The 17,200-nt window shown below is 67.3% G+C and overlaps 3 protein-coding genes across 5 annotated transcripts; 1 reads left to right on the plus strand and 2 right to left on the minus strand.

Annotated features, from left to right (window-relative positions):
* Positions 1 to 1,560: 1,560 nt before the first annotated feature.
* ATG4D (autophagy related 4D cysteine peptidase) lies at positions 1,561 to 5,963 on the plus strand. 2 transcript variants are annotated; one of them, XM_070059142.2, is made up of 10 exons: positions 1,561 to 1,949; positions 2,367 to 2,450; positions 2,577 to 2,750; positions 2,896 to 3,166; positions 3,250 to 3,314; positions 3,579 to 3,709; positions 4,524 to 4,602; positions 4,671 to 4,747; positions 4,834 to 4,953; positions 5,520 to 5,963. In XM_070059142.2, the coding sequence occupies exons 1-10, from the start codon at positions 1,718 to 1,720 to the stop codon at positions 5,700 to 5,702; spliced, it is 1,416 nt and encodes a 471-aa protein (XP_069915243.2). In that variant the 5' UTR covers positions 1,561 to 1,717; the 3' UTR covers positions 5,703 to 5,963. The 2 variants fall into 2 exon arrangements, with proteins under 2 accessions (XP_069915243.2, XP_069915244.2); XM_070059143.2 differs by lacking the exon at positions 2,367 to 2,450 and having other exon boundaries at positions 1,584 to 1,949.
* KRI1 (KRI1 homolog) lies at positions 5,722 to 14,204 on the minus strand. Its single transcript, XM_070059141.2, has 19 exons — positions 14,024 to 14,204; positions 13,848 to 13,921; positions 13,399 to 13,504; positions 12,209 to 12,314; positions 11,936 to 11,990; positions 11,805 to 11,854; positions 11,572 to 11,668; positions 11,390 to 11,467; positions 11,063 to 11,193; positions 10,226 to 10,352; positions 10,043 to 10,138; positions 9,778 to 9,948; positions 8,481 to 8,556; positions 8,307 to 8,395; positions 8,101 to 8,227; positions 7,888 to 8,018; positions 6,833 to 6,897; positions 6,638 to 6,736; positions 5,722 to 6,426 (listed from the first exon to the last, which is right to left on the minus strand). Exons 1-19 carry the CDS (start codon positions 14,115 to 14,117, stop codon positions 6,087 to 6,089), a joined length of 2,112 nt encoding a protein of 703 aa, XP_069915242.2. The 5' UTR covers positions 14,118 to 14,204; the 3' UTR covers positions 5,722 to 6,086.
* A 349-nt stretch (positions 14,205 to 14,553) lies between these two features.
* CDKN2D (cyclin dependent kinase inhibitor 2D) lies at positions 14,554 to 17,155 on the minus strand. Of its 2 annotated transcripts, XM_070059147.2 has the most exons (3): positions 17,020 to 17,155; positions 16,614 to 16,768; positions 14,554 to 15,443 (listed from the first exon to the last, which is right to left on the minus strand). In XM_070059147.2, exons 2-3 carry the CDS (start codon positions 16,752 to 16,754, stop codon positions 15,084 to 15,086), a joined length of 501 nt encoding a protein of 166 aa, XP_069915248.1. In that variant the 5' UTR covers positions 16,755 to 16,768; positions 17,020 to 17,155; the 3' UTR covers positions 14,554 to 15,083. The 2 variants fall into 2 exon arrangements, with proteins under 2 accessions (XP_069915248.1, XP_089172550.1); XM_089316424.1 differs by lacking the exon at positions 17,020 to 17,155 and having other exon boundaries at positions 16,614 to 17,013.
* Positions 17,156 to 17,200: the final 45 nt, after the last annotated feature.

A 17,200-nucleotide genomic window follows, 5' to 3' on the forward strand; every position in this document is an offset into this window, starting at 1 on the left:
GAGGGGAGGAGTGGTCCAGGCAGCTGTCTTAGCCAGTGCAAAGGGCCTGAGACAGGACTGGCGTGCCTGTTCATCTTAAGAAAGGAATCCAGAGAGAGTGAAAGCCAGCCAGCCAGGCGACAGTCCCTTTGCGCTTTCTCTTTAAAGTCTGCGCCCTCATCCAGGTCCTCATCTGGCTGAGGACAGAGCCACCCGTGGCCACCTGGCCTGTGACACGCAGGCTCACCACACTGCCATCGCGTGGTCCGCTCCTCGTGGATGAGCCCGAGCTGTCCCACACCGGCCACACTAAGCACTTTCCTTACATGGAGGAACTCACCTCCCCTCTCCACACTGCCGTGATTAGATGCCTTTAAAACGTAGGCACTGCTTTATTGGGGTGTAACTGACATGTCACAAACCGCACGCACCTCAAACGAACAGGCCGGTGACTGGGGCAACCGCCACCCCCAAAAGCCCCCATGGGCCCTTGTTAGTCCCTCCCTGCCCCTCCTCCCCCACCCCAGGCAACCACTTCTGCTGCCACTCGCTAGAGTTAGGGGTGCATTTGCTTCAGGTTTTCCAAATTATCTATTTATTTGAGAGAGAGAGAGAGAGGCGCCTTCCATCTCCTGATTCACTCTCCAAATGTCTGCAGAAGCTGGGGCTGAGCCGGGTTCTTCCAGGGAGTCAGGACTCCATCCGGGCCTCCCCCGTGGGCGGCAGGCATCCGATAACTGGAGCCATCGCGCGCTGCCCCCCAGGGTGCGCATGTGCAGGAAGCTGGACTTGGGATCGGAGCTGGGAGTCCAACCCGGGCGCTCCAGTACGGGCTCCTGGAGGCGTAAGGGTTAAGCCAGACACCAAACAGGACTACATCAGTCTCTCTTTCTCTCTGTAACTCCACTTCTGGATCGGAACTGGAACAGCCAGGACTCGAACCGGCGCTCAAGCACACGGGAGGCCAGCCACGCAGGCGGCGGGCTTAACCCGCTGTGCCACAGCGCTCGCCTCGAGTCTTATCATCATTTCACTTTCCACGAACCCCTCCTCTAGATGACGCTGTATTTCTCTAGTTTCCCAGAAGGAGCTCCGTAGTGTAGGTACTTTTGCGGGGAGCATCTCTTCCTGGGCAGAATCCTCACGAGGGAATTCGAGCCCCATTTTGGGAAACACGGAGGCACAGACAGGCGTGGTTCGTGGGATGGGGGGTCACCATCAGATCCGGCCCCCAAAAGGTGGGTCTCGGGGTCGATAGCCGGGCGGAGCGGCGAGCGCCGCTAGCAGGTGCAGACTCACGCAGGGGGCGTGGCCAGGACTGCGCCGGGGCGTGGCCGGGCCTCCCTGGGGGCGGGGCAATGGGCGGGGCTTCCTGGTCCCGGCACCTCCGATAAGGACCTGCAGGGGCTCGCGCGCGCCTGGGCGCTGCGATAGGGTGGGCGTGGAGGGCTTCAGGGACGCGCCGGGCTTTTAGGGCCCCCCGCGCGGCGACCCCAAAAGCCTGGGGCAGGGGACCCGGCGGGGGGCCGGGGCGGGGCGTCCGACGGGGTCACGCCCGCCTCCATCCGGGGGCTTGGGCCGCAAAGATGGCGGCGGCGGCGCGCGCCGGCCCCGGGAGCAGGGGGGCGGGGGCCGAGTAGCGCGCCCCGCCGACCCCGCGTGCTGGCCGCGGGGCGCCCCCGGGGCGCGGCGGCCGCAGCCCCTGCCCGGGCCGTCGGGCCGCCCTCCCGGCGCGCCCATGAACTCCGTGTCGCCGGCCGCCGCGCAGTACCGGAGCGGGAGCCCGGAGCACGCGCGCCGGCCTGAGGCCCGCAGGCCGCGGGGACCCCGAGCCCCAGACCCCAACGGCCTGGGACCCCCCGGAGCCGGCGGCCCCGCCCGTGCCTCTCCGGGGGCCGCTGCAGGGGAGCCGGACGAAGTGGACAAGTTTAAGGCCAAGTTCCTCACGGCCTGGAACAACGTCAAGTACGGTGAGGAGGGGGCTTAGAGGTGACGGGGGGGGGGGCGTGGGGGGGGGTGGGAACGCGCCGGGGACGTCCACAGCCTGGCCCCCTCCGGTGAGTCACCTGGGATCCTGCTCCCGGCCTAGCTAAGGGTGGACCTGGGGCAGGTCCAGCCCGGAACGTGTCCAGGCCCCTCCCGTTCTCCCGGGTGACCTTGGACAAGTTCCTTTGCTTCCAAAGGCGGCTCGGTTGCAACCTCCGGCCCTAAAATGGGTGCAGTCGTCAAGCGCCTTTAATCAGGTTCCTGGTGGACACTCGAGTTGGGGGGCGGGGGTCTTCCAGAGTCACCCCTGAGACAGGAACTAGGATCGTGCCCATTTCACAGATGAGGGCACGGAAGCGCTGTTGCTTTATCCCGCTGGGCGCTGCCCGGCGTCTCCCCAGGTTGGGCTGTCAAAAGCCGGACCAGCTTTAGCAAGATCTCCAGTGTCCATGTGTGCGGCCGGCGCTACCGTTTCGAGGGCGAGGGTGAGCTGGGGGCCGGCACCAGGGTTGAGGGAGGCCCCCCACCCCGCGCCCCCGCCGCGCGCCTTGCCCCGCGCCCCGCGCCGGCCCCGGGTCCTCGGTGGCGGCTGACAGGTGACATCCTCGCAGGTGACATTCAACGCTTCCAGCGGGACTTTGTGTCCCGCCTGTGGCTCACCTACCGCCGAGATTTCCCGCCCCTGGCGGGGGGCTGCCTCACTTCAGACTGCGGCTGGGGGTGCATGTTACGGAGTGGCCAGATGATGCTGGCCCAGAGCCTGCTGCTGCACTTCCTGCCCAGGGGTGAGTGGGGCGCGCACACGCGGCCACGCCCCCCAGCAGCTGTGGGTGGGGGCAGCGGTGAGAGGTCAATGTGGGTTTGTGGGTGAACCAGCGGGCGCCGTGCCCACACACAGACACCAGCACTGTGCCATTCCGTTCCCACCAGACTGGACGTGGGCCGAGGGCCTGGGCTCTGCTGAACCGGCGGGGTCGGCCTCTCCCAGCCGGTACCGGGGGCCTGCCCGCTGGATGCCCCCACGCTGGGCCCAGGGCGCCCCAGAGCTGGAGCAGGAACGCCGGCACCGGCAGATCGTGTCCTGGTTCGCCGACCACCCCGGGGCCCCCTTCGGCCTGCACCGCCTGGTGGAGCTGGGGCAGAGCTCAGGCAAGAAGGCGGGAGACTGGTACGGGCCATCGCTGGTGGCACACATCCTCAGGTGAGGGCCACGGCTGGGCACGCGGGAGCCGCTGGGCCCCCCGCCCCCACCCGCGGGAACTCAGGCCTCCCCCCTGTCCGCAGGAAGGCCGTGGAGAGCTGCTCGGAGGTCACGCGCCTGGTGGTGTACGTGTCTCAGGACTGCACAGGTGCGGGGCCGGGAGCCGCCGCTCCCTTGCCCAGTGCTCTTGGTCTAGATCCCACGGCCTGGGTTGTGCTTTCTGTAAAGTGGGGATGGCCGCACCTGCCGGGGGGTCTCGGCACTGCCTGGGGATGTTTGGGGCGCGCTGGGTGGGTGTTCGTGCCTGGCGACAGTTTGCGCGGGCGAGGCTGGGCCCCTGAAGGCAGAGGTCACGTGCCAGGGCTTGGCGGGGGCGGCCCCAGAGTGACCTCCCGCGGCTCTGTCCCTGCAGTGTACAAGGCCGACGTGGCTCGCCTGGTGGCCAGGCCGGACCCCACAGCCGAGTGGAAGTCTGTGGTCATCCTGGTGCCCGTGCGGCTGGGTGGCGAGACGCTCAACCCTGTGTACGTGCCCTGCGTGAAGGTAGGTCCGGCAGCCCCCGCGGGCCCGCGCTCCCTGGAGCCCCTCCCTGCCCCTCCTGCACCTGCTGCTCCTGCCGCTGGGGGCGCCCTTCCCCCACGAGCGCACGGTCCCCCGGGCGTGGGCTGAAATGTCAGGCCGTCACCTCTCTTTCCTGACAGCCCTGGGGGGAGCTTCAGAAAGTTCTCGGGAAAATGGAAATAAAAAAGGGCTTGTTTTGCTGTTCACAGCTTCGGGCCCCGGGCAGTTGTCATTGCGTGCGTTTCTGTGGACTTTTTGAAGCCCCTTTTCCCTCTTTTTTCTCTCTCTCTTTTTTTTTTTTTTTTTAAAGATTTACCTATTTGAAAGGCAGAGAAGGGGAAAGAGAGATAGGAAGAGATCTTCCGCCTGTTCGTTCACTCTCCAAATGCCTCCAACAGCCAGGGCTGGGCCGGCCCCGAGCCAGGGGCCAGGGGCCAGGGGCCAGGGCGCCATCCGGGTCTCCCATGCGGGTGGTGGCAACCCAAGTCCTCGGGCCGTGCCCCGCCCCTCGCAGGTGTCCCAGCAGGGAGCTGGATGGGGAGCAGGAGCCGCCAGGGCTGAAGCAGGCACGCGGGGTGGGGGCGGCGTCCCCGCCTCCCACACTCGAGACCATTTACTCCCCCGCCCCTCGTCCATCTCCCACACCAGAACCTCTGCTCTGTGCCCAGGCTCGTCACGGCCGCCCTGCAGGCGCCGGCACGGGGCTGGCTCTGCACACAGTCGGCGTCTACTAAGTGTCTGTGCAGGGGCTGCCTGACAGCACCCAGCTCAACCCCGCCCACTCTCCTCCTTGCAGGAGCTCCTGCGCCTGGAGCTGTGCCTGGGCATCATGGGGGGCAAGCCGCGCCACTCACTGTACTTCATCGGCTACCAGGGTAGGCCCCGCCCCCGCCCCGCCCCTTCCCCACTCCCCACCCCGGCTCACGGCTGCCCCTCCCTGCAGACGACTTCCTGCTCTACCTGGACCCCCACTACTGCCAGCCCACTGTGGACGTCAGCCAGACTGACTTCCCCCTGGAGGTGAGCTGCCCTCCCTCCGTCTCCCCGGGCAGGGCCGGGGGCACGGGCAGGGGACCCCCTGAGCCTCCCGCGTCTGTCTGCCCCAGTCTTTCCATTGCACCTCACCTCGCAAGATGGCCTTCGCCAAGATGGACCCGAGCTGTACCGTGGGCTTCTACGCTGGAGGCAGGAAGGAGTTTGAGACCCTCTGCTCAGAGCTGACCAGGGTGAGCCAGGAGCGGGGCCTGGGCGGCGGGGGCAGGGCCGGGAGCCTTGCGTGCAGCCACGGTGGGGTGTTGCCTGCCTCCTGGGAGTGACCACGGCCACCTCGGAGACGTGGGCTGGGCTGGGTTATGTCGCCTGGGAGCTTCAGCCCAGGGCCCTGCTACCGTGGGGACAGCCGCCAGCCCCGTGGGTCCCCGCCCTCCTGGTCCGTTAGCGCGGGAACACCCCTTTTGCAGGAGCGGTAGCAAAGTTCCCAGGGCTGCCACTCACTGGTTGGGTCTGGTCACGTGCTCCCCACAGAGCCAATCAGGGCCAGAGGCCAGGGGTGGAAGGTGCTGATTGGCTGGCGTGGGTCCTTGCCCCGGAGAGCCGAGGCTTTGGAGTCAGCTTCTCGGTGTTCAGGGTCTGGGAACACTGCGGAGGCTGGAGGCACTGACCGTGTTTCCCGCGTTGTGTGGCGCGGGGTCGCCCACTTGTGTCCCGCTGGGACCGCGTCGGCTTAGGGACGTAGGGCTTGTGGGTGCAGCCTCCGTGCCAGGGGCTGAGCGCCGCTCTCCCGCCCCGCCAGGTCCTCGGCTCCTCCTCCGCCACCGAGCGCTACCCCATGTTCACCCTGGCCGAGGGCCACGCTCAGGACCACAGCGTGGACGACCTGTGCTCGCAGCCGTCCTCCCCGCCGGCGCCGCCGCTCCCGCGCGCCGGGCGCCTCAAGGCCAAACGCCCCAGCGCCGAGGACTTCGTGTTTTTATAGGGGGGGAGGGGCAGAGCGATGCTATTTATTTTTTTATTTATGTCAAGTTGGGTGTGGGAACTTGCATTCCGGCAGGGACGGGACTTCCCCCCTCACCCGCTCCCCGAGCCCAGCTGAGCCCAGCCTGGGCCCCCTCCCGCCAGCCCGGCCCTCCTCGCAGGGCACCCGCTCAGGGCCCGACTCAGGACTGTAGTTCGCACTGGACTGGCCGTGCCCCCTGCTGTTCCAGGGGCGAGTAAAGCTGCTGGTACTTGGACAGCAGAGCGGTGTCTCCCGGGAGCTTTCTGCGCCGGAAGTTGGCTAAGCTGGCCTCGGCGTCCATGTCTGGAAGATGGGCGCGCACTGGGAGAAGAGCGGGGAGGGGCCCCAGGCCCCTGCCCGAGCTCAGGGGAGGCCCTCGGCCGCCCGCTGTTTCTTCCGCTGCCGGCCCAGCTGGCGGAAGTGCAACCGCTTGGGGTTCAGGCCAAAAGCTTGGAGTCGCTGCCGGCTGAACTCGCGGCCGCCCAGCGTGACCGTGGGGCCCAGCAGCCGGGCTGTCTTGCCCCTCCTCCGCCTCTGCGCGGCTGGCTTCTTGGTGGGGGCCACGGGGGCCTCCCCTTCCTGAGTCGGGGGGCTCTCGGGCCGGGGCCGCTTCCCCTGGGCCCCATCAGGCGCCGGCAGCTGCCCGCGGGAACCGGCTTTGTCTCCCTGCGGCTTCCTGACAGCTTCCGTGGGCACCTCCGTCCTGAGGGAGGAAAGTCAGGGCTGAGGCTGGTCACCGCCAGGCCCAGCCCCCAGCACGAGGGCCCCATCTTACAGGCCCAGAGAGGGGCAGGGAGCTGCCTGGGGCCGCACAGCGATGGCCCAGCCGGGATCAGAACCCAGGTCTCAGGGGAAGCCCCGTTCCCACGCTCACACAGCAGACCCAGGCCCGCGGGCTCCAACCCGGCGCTTACTCCTCCGAGCAGAGTGACTTGAAGATCTGCCTCTTTTTCCACGTGTTCTGGGCCTTCTGGCTGTACGCGCGCTTGTCCTGCAGCTCCTCCTGCTCTGACCTGCGGGTGCCGGGGATCGCGCCCTCACCGGGTGCTCCGGGAGGGGCCTGTGCTCGCGGGCTCCGCCCCCCGGCCCACCCAGCCCTGATCCGGCACCTGTACATGCAGGTCTTCTTCAGGGAGCACCACCGGTTCAGCTCCTTGTCATCCGCAGCGAGGATCTGCGGGGGGGGGGGGCACTGTGTGACGCCCAGGGAGCCCTGCCTCCGAGCCCCATGGGTCAGACAGGGCAAAGCGTCCTCCTGACGCTGACAGGAGAAAGCCAGGCCCTGCTCATGGCCCATGTCTCCTGTGGGGAAACTGAGGCCCGGGGGGGCGGGGAGCCTGTCCCAGGTCCCATAGCGGCTACTTCCAGATCCGCCTTGGCCCCTAGCCTCGCTCACTGCAGATGAGGCCCTGGCCTCAGTTTGCCCATTTGTGCCACGGGCATCGGGAGGTTTAAAGGAGCAAGTGTGGGTGGTACGGGGTGGGGGCTTCCAGGGAACCGGCACTAGGAATGAGAGCTTTGGGAAGAGCCCACGCCCACGTTTAAGGTCGGATAAACCTCAGCCGTCTATACCGGCGACACCCAAGGGCCAGCGGGCGCCATCCAACAGCCACACAGGTTTGACCTTGCTTCAGCGGCTGGCCTTAGTCTTGTGTCACAGGTGGGGAGACTGAGGCACGGGTGACTCGCTTGTCTAAGAAGCCAGGTGTTAAACCCGGGCCCCCCAGCTCCTGGCTGCCCCCTTGCTGCTCAGACAGGAACAGAATCCACAGGGGCCAGCATGGTGGCCCAGAGGGTTATGCGCCCCTCTGCGACACGGGCCTCCCGTCTCAGCCCTCTGGTTCAGGTCCTGGCTGCTCCACTTCAGATCCAGCTTCCTGCTGATGTGCCTGACGGCCTTGGGTCCCTGCCACCCACGTGGGAGACCAGGATGGAGTTCCTGGCTCCTGGCTTTGGCCTGGCTAAGCCCTATGTCCTTGACATGTTGTGGGGGGGGGGGGACCAGCAGATGGGAGATGTCTTTCTCTCTGTCTCTTACATATGAAGGTAAGGATCTAAGCCAGGCAACGATGCCGTCAGTACCGGCACTGGCTGTGGTCTTCAGGCTCAGGACGCGCCCTCGCGCCCTCGCGCCCCGGCCCGCTCCCGGAGCCCAGGGCCCCACCTCCTCGGTGCTGAGCCCAAAGTCGCAGGGCACCACGCTGCGGTACTTGAAGCGACAGGGCAGGTCGTCAATGATGTCCTCGTAGTCCAGCCGGTAGTACTCGTCCAGGTACTCCTCGAATGTCTGGTCCCCTGCCGGGGACAGAGCCAGGCTGCCGGGGGGTCCAGGGCCCTGCAGAGCCGCCAGCCCCGCGCAGCCGCCCGCCGGCCTCACCAGGCTCGAACGCCGGCTTCTCCTGCCCCACGGCCGCGGCGAAGGGCGACTTGCGCTTCTTCTTGCCCGTCACGGGGGGCTTGTGCCGCTGCTTCCGCTGCTGGCTGGGGTCGTAGTCGGCGTCCATCTGCCGGGGACGGGCGGGTCAGATGCAGGCAGCCCTCTGAGGCCCCTACAAAGCCCTCCCACCCCGCCCCGCTGCTCACATTGAAGTCGGGGTCCTCGCAGTGGGGCTCCTGCTGGCTCCAGGCTCCATCCTGCTCCTGCCCGTCCCACCGGTCCCAGTTCCAGTCATCTGGCTCCAGAACACCGGCGGTGAGGGCGGGAGCCGGGGCTGTGGGCCGGCAGCCCTCCCCGCCCCCAGCCGGGCACCCCGGCACCTTCGAGTCCTTCCTCATCCTCGAACTGCGGCTTCTCCTCCTCGGCGGCACCGTAGTACTCGTCCCCGAAGCACTTCTGCAGGGTCGGCCCCGGGTCAGCAGTGAGCGCGGCCCCCTCTTGGCGGCTCCCCCCCCACCCGCGTGGCTCCCTAGGGACTCTCGGGAGCCCGCTCCTGAAGCAGGGGGACCCTGCAGGGCCAGGCACCCCCGCCCTCTGCCGTAGCGGCTCCATGTGGTTAGAGACGCGCAGTTCTTGTCCCCCCTACCGGATGCTGCCCCTGCGGTGCCCGCCCCCTTCTCCACGGTTCCCACCCAGGCCTCAGGGCTGCACTTGGCAGTCGTGGGCTCCTGAGACCCCACCCCTCACCCTGAGCCCTGTGGGCCGTAACTTCACAGACTGTTGCCTGGTGGTTGGTATACAGTAGGTGCTTAATGAGTGTCAGCATGGTGCCTGCCACTCCGCTCAGTGAGCTTCAGGAAGGGTGATACTGTTACACCCATGCTGGAAACCCAGCAGCCAGATGTGGTGACCCGTGTCATTTATTAAGCACCTACTGTATGCCCAAGCCACTGAGAGAGGGCATTAGCTCCCTTCTGTGGAGAAACCGAGGCCCGGGGTGACCGACAGGATTCCACCTGGCCCACCTCGCGCCCCTGTCTCCTTCCCTCGCCGCCCAGGCGTTTCTGGGGGCCCCCACACCTGCTTCCCCAGGGAACCCTCGCCACCTGTGTCCACAGCGGGTGCTGCGAGCCTCCAGACACTAAGTGTTGGGCCCCCGCACCCGCGTGGGGGACCAGGAAGAAGCTTCTGGCTTTGGCCTGGCCCAGCCCTGGCCACTGTGGCCCTCTGGGGAGTGAACCAGCGGATGGAGGGAGAATCTCTCTCGCTCCATCTCTCTCCCTCTCTCTGTTAACCCTGAAGCCGGCCCGGGTTGCGCTACGTGGTCCAATGGGCAGCGACAGCAGCCACAGCTCCCAGGCGGCCCCGCGGTCACCAGCGGACACAGCCAAAGCCTTACCGCGGTGCACCGCGTCGCTCGGCGGCTGACGGCACTCAGACAAGGCATTTTGCACTTGTGCGGGGTTTACTGGGATGTAACCCCATGATAAATCGAGGCGCAGGCTCTGGACAGAGAGCCGACTTTCCAACTGAGCTTTCCAGAATGTTCCACCCCATCTGTCCCTCAACAGCCCTGAGCCCGAGGCTGGGGTTCGAGCCGCTTCAGAGACAGGGAGAGGCTCCGGGCGGTCAGCTCGCGTCTCGGGCCACACGGGGCCGGCGGGCGGGCGGACGCACCTGCATGAGCTGGTCGTGCCGTGCAGGGTCGAAGTCGCCCTCGAGGTCCTGCTCCTCCAAGCCCAGCGTCTGGTTGCCCGTGACCTGCCGCAGCTTCTCCAGCTTGGCCAAGATCTCCTTCCGCTTCAGGTTTTTTAGCTGCTTCAGCTCCTCCTGCTTCTTGGCCTTCTCCTGCGGGCGGGGCGGTGGGTGTGGGCCAGGCCGCTCACCGGCCCCCGCCCCCGCCCCCGGGGTCCCTGCCCAGCCAGCCACGCCCCCCACTCACCCTCTTCTTGCGCTCCCGGGTCTCCTCCCTCTTCTCCTTCCTGCGCTCGTCCTTGCGGCGGACGGAGGACGCGATGGTCCGCGGGTAGGTCTTGACCTGCAGGCAGCCGGGGAGTGACCTGGGGGCTCCCTGGGGCTGCATGCTGGGGGCGGCGCCCGCCCCGCCCACGCACCACCCACGCACGGAGGCTGAGTCTGGCTCCTCGAAGCGGAAGTTGTACTTGTGCTCAAAATCCGCCTGCTTCTTCAGGAAGAGCTCGCCCTCGTCCGAGGAGTCATCTACGGCCAGCTGCACTCGGGGGCCGGGGACCCTGGGGACGGGGGGGCGGGGGGGGTGCTAAGTCGGGCGCCTGCTCCCGCGCACCTGGGGACGGCGGCCGCCTGAACGCATACTTTTATTATTTTAAGTGTATGTATTGTGATAGACACAGAGACCGCCACCCGCTGGTTCACTCCCCAGATAACCCACGGTGGCTGGGGCTGGGCCAGGTCTCCCACATGGCTTTGAGCCGTCATCTGCTGCTTCCCAGGCGTGCGTGCCCTGGGGGCTGGACTCAGCAGCAGAGGGGGGACTGCACCCCAGGCACTGGGGTGTGCGGTGCAGGGAAACGCAAACGCAAACACCCAGACATCTTTAATCCTCCCAAGAGGACCACCAGGTGCCCGGCACACGGGAGCTGGGCTGGGAACCCACCCATCAGTCCCCAGGCCACACCTCTCCTTCCGTCACGTAGCAGACAGGTAGAGCCACCACCTGCCACGCCGGCTCTATCGCCAGCTCCAGCTCCAGGCCCGGCTGCCCCGCTTTGGACCCGGCATCCTGCTCGTGCACCTGCGAGGCAGGTGATGGTCCAAGGACTGGGTGCCTGCCCCCAGATGGAGCGCCTGGCCGGGCCCAGCTCCGGCTGTCGCAGGCCTATGCGGAGTGGGCCAGCAGATGCCACATCTCTCTCTCTCTCTCTGTCGCTCTGCCTTTCCAACAAACAACAAAAGGCTGCCCGCCTGGGAACTGCTGACTCACCCGCCGCCCTCCTCCTCCTCCTCTTCTTCCTCCTCCTCCTCCTCCTCGTAGCGCTTGTTGAGGATGTAGTCCCGCAGGAACCGCTCCCCTTCGTCCAGCTCTGGGTTGTTCCAGTATTCCTTGAGGTGGGTCTGGGGGGTGGGGGGTCACGGACTGGAGGATGGGGAGGGAGGGGGGCCGTGGGCCCGAGCGAGCGGACTTAGGGAACCGAAACTTCACAGCCAGCCTACCAAGTCAGTGCGTATCCCCATTTTATAGATGGAAAAACCGAGGCCCAGAGAGGGGCGCGCCTCGCCTGGCCCCCAGCGACCGCACGCGTGAACGCACCAGCTCCTTCATGGAGTCCGGGTTCCGAGTCTCCTTCTGTCCCTTCAGCCACTCCACGTAGTCCGCCTCCTCCTGGGCCTGCGGCGGGGGCGGGGCAGGCGGGCACTGAGGGTCTGCGGCCTGGACAGCCCGCCCGCCCGCGCGCGCGCCACCCCCAGCAGGCCAGCGGGGCTCACACCCACCTTCTCCTCCCTGCTCTTGGCTCGCTTCTGCAACAGCCCGGAGCCCCCTTCCCCGGCACTGTCCTCGTCCTCACTGTCCTCCACGAACGCCCGGAAGCTGCCCACACCGGGAAACACGAGTCAGGGGGGCAGGCTGCCCTGCCCACGAACCCCATTTCCCAGATGAGGAGACTGAGGCACGCAGAGAAACAAGGGCCGTTCCCTTCGCTCCTGGGGTCCCGCCCGAGCCTCACCTCTCTTTGAGCTGTTTTTGTTCGTCCACGTAACTTTTCGACGAGGTTTGCTGCACGGGAGACAGTGACGTGGGCCTGGGGCCAGCCCCGCGCCTCAGCCCCTGCTGCCCCCCAGCCGCCACCGCACCCACCTGGAGCCTCTGGGCTGCCGTCTCCCCGTCTGAGTCCTCCTCATCCACATATTTGCTGCGGGGGGGTGGGGTGGGGGGCTTCAGAACAGCGGCCATGGACCCCTGTCCCCAGAGGGTGGGGGCGGTCACAGTAGCAGCTGGGGGGTCTCACAGGTGCATGGGGGGGGCCGAGGCTCCTGCTCTATTCTCTGCTTTATCAGCTTCTGCCCTGAAGCCCCCCACCCCCAGTCCTGGGCAGGCCGGGGCCGAGGGGCGGGCAGCGGGCCTGCTTACCCTCCTTTCTCCAAGATGACCGCCCTCTCGTAGTCTTTCAGGTACATGGGCTGTGGCCTCTTCTGCTCCTCTGGGGCCGCCGGCTCTTCTTCCTCCGAGGACGAAGCTGTGGGCCCGCGGGGAGAGCCCTGACGTCAGCCCCTGCCCGGAACCCCGCAGGGTGGGGCCAGGGTCAGGAAGGCTGGCCAGTGGCTGGCCCTCCTGCTACCTGGGCAGGGTGGGCTCTTTTGTTCTATAACGGACCCTGAACAGAGCCAGGCACACACGGATGGCGGCTGATTTATGATGGCCCGACTTACGACTTCCCAACTTTATCTGTGGATTCATAGCATATTAAGTGCATTCTTTATTTAAAAAAGACTTATTTATTTGAAAGGCAGAGTTAGAGAGAGAGAGCTCCGATTCGCTGGTTCACGTCCCAAACGGCCCCAATGGACCAGGCAGAAGGCAGGAGCCAGGAGCTCCATCCGGGTCTCCCATGCAGGTGCAGGGGCCTGAGCACTGGGGCCATCTTCCACTGCTTTCCCAGGCCACAGCAGAGAGCTGGATCGGAAGTGGAGCAGCCGGGACTCGAACCGGCGCTCAAGGCCAGCGGCATATATATTCTTCAGTGAGAACATTTTCAACGTATGTCGGGCTTACTGGGACATCTTTGCCTCCTAACTCGAACGTCACTCTCCTAATTTCATTAGCACCACTGGGGGATGTCAGGGTTCTTCAAGATGCTGGGGGGAAACGGGATTAAAGAGGGCAATGGCACAGTGGTGTCGACACCGCTCCAGACGCCTGGGCTCCCTCCCAGCTCCCTGCCAAGGCCCGTGCCCGAGTCCCTGGCCCGAGTCCCTGGCCCCTGGCCGTAGGGGCCCTGCCTGGGGGGCTTCTGCAGGCACTGGGGGCAGTTTCCATCCAGTAAACCAGCAGAGGTGAGCTCCTCTCTCTCTCTCTGCCTCCCAAATAAATTTAAGTAAGGTTTCAAAAACCACAGGCAAAGTAATGTTAAGGACATAGAACTAAAAAATAAGTTCCAGCGAACTGCACTCACGTGCATTCCCAGCGACCTTCTGGAAGACCCCTCGGTATGCATGCGCGCCCCTTCCCATTCTATACTCCCACCCCCGCAGCCGCCGCCTAACCCAGCCCACTCTGCGAAGCGCCCTGACCCCAGGGCAGCAGGGAGCCCAGGCCCGGACCTGCTCTCTGATAGAAGGTGGCATCTTTCTGGTAAATCCGAGGGTCTTTCTGCTTCAGCAGGGACAGCGTCCGGTAGAAGTCGCGGTCCTGCTGGGGGTCAAACTCCTAGAGCAGGGAAGGGCGGCCTGGCCTGAGTGGGAGGGAAGCGGGTGGGCCCGGCCGCGGGTGGGCGCCAGGCAGTGAGCAGACCGAGGCAGGGTCCAGGGGGAAGGGACTCCCTGGGGAAGCCAAGGGCTTGACATCGGAGCGCACGGGCGAGGGGCCGGCTGCACCGTGGGGACCGGAACACGGGGCGAGCCCCTCGGGCCGGAGGGGTCGGCCAGCACCCTAGGGCGCGCAGGTGGACCCGTGGGGGGGGGAGAGTGGGTTACCCTGGGGACGATGGGACTCGGGGGCGGGGCGGGGCGGGACGCGCGCAGCGGGGTGAGGGCCGGGGGTGGGGGCGCACCACGCGCTCGTCGCCGGAGTCCGAGTCGGAGCTGGAGTCGTCGGCGCTGTCGCGGTCCCCGTAGCGATCCTTGACTGCGGGGCACGGGCGGATCCCCCCCACCACAAATCAGCCCCACAGATCCAACCGCGCTCCCCGACGCGGCCCCGCGCGCGCGCTCCCGGGCCCGCACTCACGCCGCTGCAGCTCCTCGCGCTCCCGGTAGCGGCTGTACCGAGCGGCGAACGCCGCGTTCACCCGAAGCGGCGAAGCCCCGCGCGGTTCCGGCATGGCGGCCCTGCGAACCACTGCGCACGCGCCGAGGGCCAGCCACCTCCCCTCTGGCTGGGGGCGTGGCCCAACTGCGCACCGCCCACCGTGAGCTTTTTAAAGGGGCGTGGTCTCCGAAGCCGCGCCCCGCCCCGCCCTCTTCCTTTCCGGGACCCAGTTCGCCCGGCGACCGCAGCCCACGCCCCTGCGGGGAAGGCCGCGGCCGCCGCCCACCCTCCCCGCCCGCGGGGCTCCGGGCCGCCAGCTGACATCTGGGGGCCCTTTCTCCATCGCGGTTTCCGGCCTCCCTTCCGCTGCGACGGCGCCGAGCGCTGCCCCACCCAGCTGACCCGCCCCGGCGCCCTGGGAATGACCGCCGTCTCCCCCCACCCCCCAGCACCAGCGGCGACCCCCACCATCCCCGACCCACCCATCAAAGAGGCCATCTGCGCTGCGATCATGCACCAAGTCTTAATTTAATGAGTAAAAACATTAAATTATCACACGCAACAATTTCTTCCATAAAGCTTAATAAATAGAATCTATGTGGGTTTTTTTTTTCCCCGAACGCTGTACAGAGAGACTGGAAAACAAGTTTCCAACAACAACAACAACAAAAAAAGATAAACTCATGCTACCTCCCCTCCCCTCCCGTGCCCCCAGCAGGCCTCCCTGGGAGCCGCGACCCCCGCGCAGGGCCCGGGGCTTCTGCAGCCTGGGGCGCACAGGCAACCGAACCGTTTAGGCTGTGACGGCAGGAGCCCTCCTCTGTCCAACGCACCAGGAGGGGTGAGAAAAACAAACGGGAAACGTTCCCCAAACGCGCGCGCACACCCAGCAATCAACACCCAGAAGCCACACACCGTGCGCCTCCGCCCACGCACGCAGCCAGAAGAGAAAGTGGGGTGTGTGTGTGTGTGTGCCTCCCCCTCCTCTTCTGACAAATGACCCAGCGGGGTTTCTCTGGCTGGAGCCGCTGGCCCTGGGTCACAGCGGGGCCCCCGCGTGCCTCTGCAGGATGTCCAAGAGGTCCCGAGCCCCTCTCTGCCGCGCCAGCTCCAGGGGCGTGAGCCCCCGGGCGTCCCTGTGCTGCAGATCCGACTCGGCGGCCAGGAAGCTGACCACGGCCGCGTGGCCCTCCCGCACGGCCAGGTGGATGGGGAGCGCCCCGGCGCCGTCCGGCACGTTGACGTCGGCTCCATGATCCACGAGGACCTTGAGGGTGTCCAGGAACCCGGTGCGCGCCGCGTCGTGGGCCGGGGCCGTGCCAGAGGCGTCCTGGACGTTGGGGCTAGCGCCCTGCTTCAACAGCTCCAGCGCAATGCTGGGGCTGCCAAACATCATCACCTGTGGGGGGGGCGGGGCAGAGGGTCAGGAGGCCCCCCCAAGGGGCCGCGGAAAGGGCGTTAGGGGGCAGAGGACGGGACCCGTCCCTGGAGACCCTGGGCATCCCAGGGAGTAAGTTCTCTTGGGAACAGGGACACCTCCCACCCCCCCCCCACCCCCCGTCGCCCTTAAGGATGAGATCCCAACCCAGAAAAAAAGCCCCCTGTGGAAACTCTCAAGGAGCTTAAGACCCTCCCCACGAGAGACGCCCCCCGCCCCGCCCAGATGCGGGAAATCACCAGGAATTGCGAGACCCCTTCCGGAAACGGGCCCGCCCCCATCAGCTTGCGAGTCCTGTCCAGGGTACCCACCGGGAGCGGCCCCCCTCCCGGGGATGCGCCTGAGCCCCCAAAGTGCCCTGCGTGCCATCCGACACTGCCACTCCGGCGAGATCCCCATCATGCCCCCGGAGGAGGACCCCAGCCCCCACCGCGGGTAACCAGGCACCTCCCAGAGAATCCACCCCCCAACACACACACACACACACACACACACACGCCCTCCTCCCCCTCTAAAAGCCCTAGGAAACTCGAGCCCTCCCTGGGGAGCAGGGATCCGAGGCAGCCGAACCCCCTCCCACGGAATAAGAACCTCCCCGGGGAGGGCGAATTCCTCCGCACGCCGAGAACAACGGGCCCTCCAGAGAAACGCGAAGCCCTCCCCTCCCCCCCACCCACCTGCGAAAGGGGGACCTCGGGGAGCCGCACCCGCCCGCAGAAGCTGGACCGGGCCCTAGGCTGTGTCACCCCTTAGAGCAAGGAGGGAAGAGGGGGAGTCCCGCTGCCCACCCCTCCATCCCCACCCCCGGCCTGGCCAGGAGGCAAGCGGGAAGGGGGGTGCCTGAGGTCCCTCTGCCCACCCCACCCCCGGCCCGGCCCGGCCAGGAGGCGAGCAGGAAGAGGGGGGTCCCGCTGCCCACCCCTCCACCCCCACCCCCGCCCGGCCCGGAGGCGAGCGGGAAGGAGGAGGCCTGGGGTCCCGCTGCCCACCCCCACCCCCGGCCCGGCCCGGAGGCGAGCGGGAAGGAGGAGGCCTGGGGTCCCGCTGCCCACCCCCACCCCCGGCCCGGCCCGGAGGCGAGCGGGAAGGAGGCCCGGGGCCCCGCTGCCCACCCCACCCCCGGCCCGTCACCTGCAGCGCCGTCTTGCCGAAGCGGTTCAGGGCGTCGGGGTGCACCAGCTCGCGGTGCAAAAGCCGGCGCACCTCCTGCACGTCGCCCCGGGCCGCGGCCCCACTCAGCCGGTCGCCGGCGCGGACCTCCTCCAGGAGCATGTTGAAACGGCGGCCTGCGAAGCCCCCCGCCCCACCTCGGAGGGTCAGTGCGGAGCAGCGCGGGGCCTCCACCGCCCTCCCGGGGCTCGGCCTGCGCCACACTCCCCGGCCCTGCTCGCCGCCGCGACCCTCGGCTTCCCGGCCGGCTCCTCCCCCTGTCAGCCGGCTGGAGGTGAGGGGCTGGGAGCCCGGCCCAGTCCTCCGCCGCCCGCGGGGGCCCGGCCCGGCGCCCGCCCCTTGGGGGCCGGGTCTCCCCCCAACTCACCCTCCCTCCTCCTCGACGGGCGGAGTCTGCTCTGAGCCTGCGCGGCCGCCGCCGCCGAGTCGGCCGCTGGGGGGCGGAGCCAGCGCGCCCGCGGCCCCGCCCCCGAGTTGTTTTCTTACGAACTCGCTACGTTGTAGTCCGGCCGCGCGACCCTGCGGCGCCCCACCCGCGTGGCCCGCGC

The sequence above is a fragment of the Oryctolagus cuniculus genome, chromosome 16 (assembly GCF_051225735.1).
Source record: "Oryctolagus cuniculus isolate XC-2025 breed Fujian yellow rabbit chromosome 16, ASM5122573v1, whole genome shotgun sequence".
Lineage (NCBI taxonomy): Eukaryota > Metazoa > Chordata > Mammalia > Lagomorpha > Leporidae > Oryctolagus > Oryctolagus cuniculus.

Excerpts from the sequence above, each read along its gene's own strand:
- KRI1 (XM_070059141.2), bottom strand. The coding sequence starts at position 14,117 with ATGCCGGAACCGCGCGGGGCTTCGCCGCTTCGGGTGAACGCGGCGTTC. Across the intron at positions 10,353-11,062 it reads GAGGAGGAGGAGGGCGGCGG|GGTCCCCGGCCCCCGAGTGC; the intron begins GTGAGTCAGCAG and ends CCCCGTCCCCAG. Across the intron at positions 8,228-8,306 it reads GCGAGGACCCCGACTTCAAT|ATGGACGCCGACTACGACCC; the intron begins GTGAGCAGCGGG and ends CGTCCCCGGCAG.
- ATG4D (XM_070059142.2), top strand. The coding sequence starts at position 1,718 with ATGAACTCCGTGTCGCCGGCCGCCGCGCAGTACCGGAGCGGGAGCCCG. Across the intron at positions 2,451-2,576 it reads CTACCGTTTCGAGGGCGAGG|GTGACATTCAACGCTTCCAG; the intron begins GTGAGCTGGGGG and ends ACATCCTCGCAG. Across the intron at positions 4,748-4,833 it reads AGACTGACTTCCCCCTGGAG|TCTTTCCATTGCACCTCACC; the intron begins GTGAGCTGCCCT and ends TGTCTGCCCCAG.
- CDKN2D (XM_070059147.2), bottom strand. The coding sequence starts at position 16,754 with ATGCTCCTGGAGGAGGTCCGCGCCGGCGACCGGCTGAGTGGGGCCGCG. Across the intron at positions 15,444-16,613 it reads TCGGCAAGACGGCGCTGCAG|GTGATGATGTTTGGCAGCCC; the intron begins GTGACGGGCCGG and ends CCCCCCCCACAG.